At 30.6% G+C, this 4,137-nt stretch overlaps 1 protein-coding gene across 1 annotated transcript in view; it reads right to left on the bottom strand.

Moving 5' to 3' along the window:
* LOC123008294 (tubulin alpha-1A chain) overlaps positions 1-4,137 on the bottom strand; it is a 14,474-nt gene that overhangs the window by 2,711 nt on the left and 7,626 nt on the right. The window contains exons 2-3 of the mRNA XM_044404080.1: positions 3,629-3,851; positions 798-970 (exon numbers count right to left, since the gene is read on the bottom strand). Of these exons, the coding sequence (XP_044260015.1) occupies positions 798-970; positions 3,629-3,851 (396 nt within the window). The remainder of the gene's footprint in view (positions 1-797; positions 971-3,628; positions 3,852-4,137) is intronic.

Genomic DNA, 4,137 nt, shown 5'->3' with positions numbered 1-4,137 from the left:
AAATCTTAATTCTCAAGCGATTTTACGTCTAGAAAACCCACTGGGACCTTAAGAAATGTGAAAAAATTATTGAATCGTATCAAATATTTTTTTTTTCAAAATTAATTCTTTCAATTAAGTAAGAACTGTCCTAGATAAGGAATAATAACGGATTGTGACTTTCCGGATGAATTTGRATAAAAAATCGTTGATTTCCGAAAAATTTCGACTCAAATAATTATTTGAGTAGAAATTTTTATAATTATAAGTGGTTGAAAATCAAGCAAATATCGTCTAATAACTCGAAAACAAGTTTTTATAGAAGATTTTTAACACAGGAAATCGTAAGTCTGATGCGATTTTACGTCTAAAAAATCAGTTTCAAATTTATTGACAAAAAAACACTTCACTCTAACAGTAACTGTCTTTTTTATTCTTTTTTTTTTTATTCAGGGTGTTCGCCGATTACGAGCAAAAATTTATTTTTGATTTTTCAAAAATGCTACTTTTTTTCATAAATGATAAACGGTCCATGATAGACACATAAAACCTAATATGGATATTGTTAGAATTAAAAACTCTTCCAAATAAGCGCATAATATACCGGGTGTTCCATAAGAGAAAATATAACTTTGTTGCGCCACCCTATATAGAAATTACCTCTAATGACGAAAATATTTTTGGACCATAGAAAAAATGAATGTCTATCGTCCACAAAAAAAAAACATTTCGTTATCTTCTTTACTGTCAAAGTAATCGAAGAAATACGGAGCTCGAGGACACCCTGTATATGTCGGGGTCAGTAATGTTGACATTACTTGCAATCCGGTGCATTGGTCGGCGAGCTTCCGGATGCGGTCCAAGACGACATCCACGATTTCTTTTCCAATGGTGTAATGACCACGTGCGTAATTATTGGCTGCATCTTCTTTTCCGGTTATTAGTTGTTCCGGATGAAAGAGTTGGCGGTATGTACCGGTCCGGACTTCGTCTAGAAAAAAAACGAATTTTTTTTGTAATCATTGAGCATGGAATTTATGATTTGAGTACAATTCTGTCTAGAACAATTGATTTATGAGTGTTGCGCTATGAAAATGCAATTTTGTTGTGCACTGTTGAGCGGAAAATGCAGTTTGCCTACACGAAAATTCTCGAACTGGATGTGCATTCGGGCCCAGAAAGGTCAACTTTTTTGCACATTGTGAAAGGAAGTTTTTTTTTGTTATTAATCACAGTCGTTAATAACTTTTTAAATTCTTCACATGACTGGAATATTGATGTAATTTGATAATACAGATTGCGAGCTCGAAATAATTATAGGAATATCGTTTTACCTATTTGTTTCTGAATCTTTAAATTTTGTTTTTTTGTTAAATTACGCAGAGTTTATGTAAAAACCAATGAGGGATTTGGGTCCCTTGAACGAATTTACATAAGAAACAGTTGATTTCAGTGTTGCTAGATCAAAAACAAAAAATTCACCATTTCCGAGTTGAAAAATTCGACAAATTTTCACCAGATTACGGTTTGTATGACTATATCTCACAAAAAATCGCAGTTTTGAGCTTAAAAATCCGCTTAAACTTTAGAAAAACTAAAAATGACATGCATTTCGGCTTAATTCCGGCTTGTTTTGACCAAAATCTTGCGAAATAATTGCGTTTCTAGCTGAAAAACGCTATAAAAAACGTTAAAATGCTCTAGAAATGCAAAAATAATGTAATTCTGGACGTAATTTCTTTATTTTCTATTGTTTTAGCGGAATCTAGTCAAAAACCTGAGATTTTAGTACAAAAACGCACTTAAAATCATTTTCGGACAAATTTTGTGGTTTCTCAGCTCATTTTTGTCTTATTTTGCTCAAAAAAAACAGTTAAATTGAGTGAATCAAACAAAATAACATCAATATCAATTGTTTTTGTGATTTTTAAACGTGTTTGGACAAGATTTTGCAAAATAAATGATCCTCTGGTTCCAAAACGAAGTTAGTCTAAAAATAATATCAATTTCGATTTAATTTTGTAATTTTTTTGCCTGCTTCAACAGAAAGTTTTAGAATTTTTTTGTTTTTATTTCAAAAACGTGCTTAAACACTTGAAAAGAGCAAAAGTAACGCCGTTTTTGGTCGAATTTGTGAATTTTTGGATTGGTTTTAACGAAATTTTGCGAAATAATTGTATTTCTAGCTGAAAAAGTATTCGAAAAGACAAAACTAAACCGTCATTTTCAATCCTGTTCAGTAAAATCTTGTAAAAAACGAACAAAATAATTTTTTAACTAATTTGGTTTTTCGACTTTTTTGAAAAAAAAATTGACGAAATAATGAAGTTTCTGGTTGAAAACGTGGAAAATACTAGAAAAACAGTTTTTTCCATTTTCAAAAAATCACCAGATATAAAATTTTTTACAAAACACCAGACTAGCATGAAAATCACCAGATCTGGTGAAATTTTCAAATCAAAAAATGATCTTAGTCTCCTCCAAATTTTGACTCGAAAACTATTTGCCGTCGAAGATTTTAATTTGCGTTTTTTTGTCTAGAAACCTCAGTTTCGGACCTTTAGGAACGCGAAAATAGTTATTTTTTTGTAAGTATAGCTCCCAAAAATAGCTATTTTACGGACTCATTGAAATCCCTAAAATGATTCAGTTTCGGACCCAATAAAATAGCTAAAATGACTATTTTACGTACTATTTTATTGAATCCGACTTAAATGAATCCGTAAAGTAGCTATTTTTGGGAGCAAACCAAAAAACTTCAATTATTGAATCGTATCAAATTTTTTCTTTTTTTTTTTAACTAATTCTTTCAACTCAAAAACCACTTTTTATAGAAGATTTTAACATACGAAATAGTAATTCTTATTCGATTTTAGGTGTAGAAAATCCAGTTTCAGATTAATTGTGATAATTATATATAATAAAATAATAACGAATTGTGACTTTTCGGATGAATTTGTATAAAAAATTGTTGATTTCCGAAAATTTTCGACTCAAATAATTATTTGAGTAGAAATTTTTATAATTTACTTGGAAATCAAGCAAATATCGTCTAATAACTCGAAAACAAGTTTTTATAGAAGATTTTAACACAGGAAATCGTAAGTCTCATGCGATTTTACGTTTAGAAAACCCATTTTCAACCCGATTTAATTTATTTTGATTTTAAAAGAGAGCATTGCATTGTTTACAATTTAGGTAAATTCTGTGTATAAGCACGTAAAAGCAATATAATTTTATGCCAGACTTTACGATTAAAAACTATGTATGCTAATATATTCGCCCATTTTACTACTTTTCCAATGTTCCGGTTAATATTTTATTGCTGCAATAAATTTCCGTGGTTTTAAAGGACGTTTAATCCGAAAAAAAATTGCATTTTACGTCAATGACTCTAAAATGAGATTGATTTCCTATTATTTCTAACAAATCAATCGGAATTACTAATCTGACATTTGTATAAATTCATAAAACACAAATCCATCAATAAATTCTTGGTGTAGTTTAACTGTTTCAAATATCTTCAAGTAATCAAGAATTTAATGTTCACAAGTCGGAGAATTTCTTTCATAAACTTACCGCAATTTTAACTGTACTTTTGTCGCGATTATTACACCGGAAAATAAAACTTTTTAATGTAATTACTCACCGACAACGGTGGGTTCCAAGTCGACGAAAACGGCCCTTGGGACGTGTTTTCCGGCCCCCGTTTCGCTGAAAAACGTGTTGAAGGAGTCGTCTCCACCCCCGATGGTCTTATCGGAGGGCATTTGACCATCGGGTTGGATCCCGTGTTCCAGACAGTAGAGTTCCCAACAGGCGTTGCCGATCTGGACACCGGCTTGCCCAATGTGGACGGAAATGCATTCCCTCTGGAACGGATAGTTCATTAAATTATGGATCAATAATTATACAAGGTGAATATAAAGTATGGAACCAAGCGGTTTATTAAAATAATTAATATAAATTAAAGTAATATAAAAAATGTGATCGTATTTTGAGGATGAAGTTTTGTTTTGTTTTTGAGTTATGCAATTTTTTTCTACAATTTTTTCCATTTTATGTTGTTAAAAATTATATTTTGTTATTTTTATATTGTCCTTGTTTTTCAATATTTTCTGTTTTGTAATATTTACTGGTATTATTATACTTAATTTT

This window comes from Tribolium madens, unplaced genomic scaffold (genome assembly GCF_015345945.1).
Source record: "Tribolium madens isolate multiple individuals breed KSU strain unplaced genomic scaffold, Tmad_KSU_1.1 Scaffold_3;HRSCAF=73;Tcas5.2_LG2, whole genome shotgun sequence".
In the NCBI taxonomy this organism is placed as follows: domain Eukaryota; kingdom Metazoa; phylum Arthropoda; class Insecta; order Coleoptera; family Tenebrionidae; genus Tribolium; species Tribolium madens.
The sequence above is the reverse complement of the archived record's forward strand: the minus strand, read 5'-3'. Positions and strand labels throughout refer to the sequence as shown.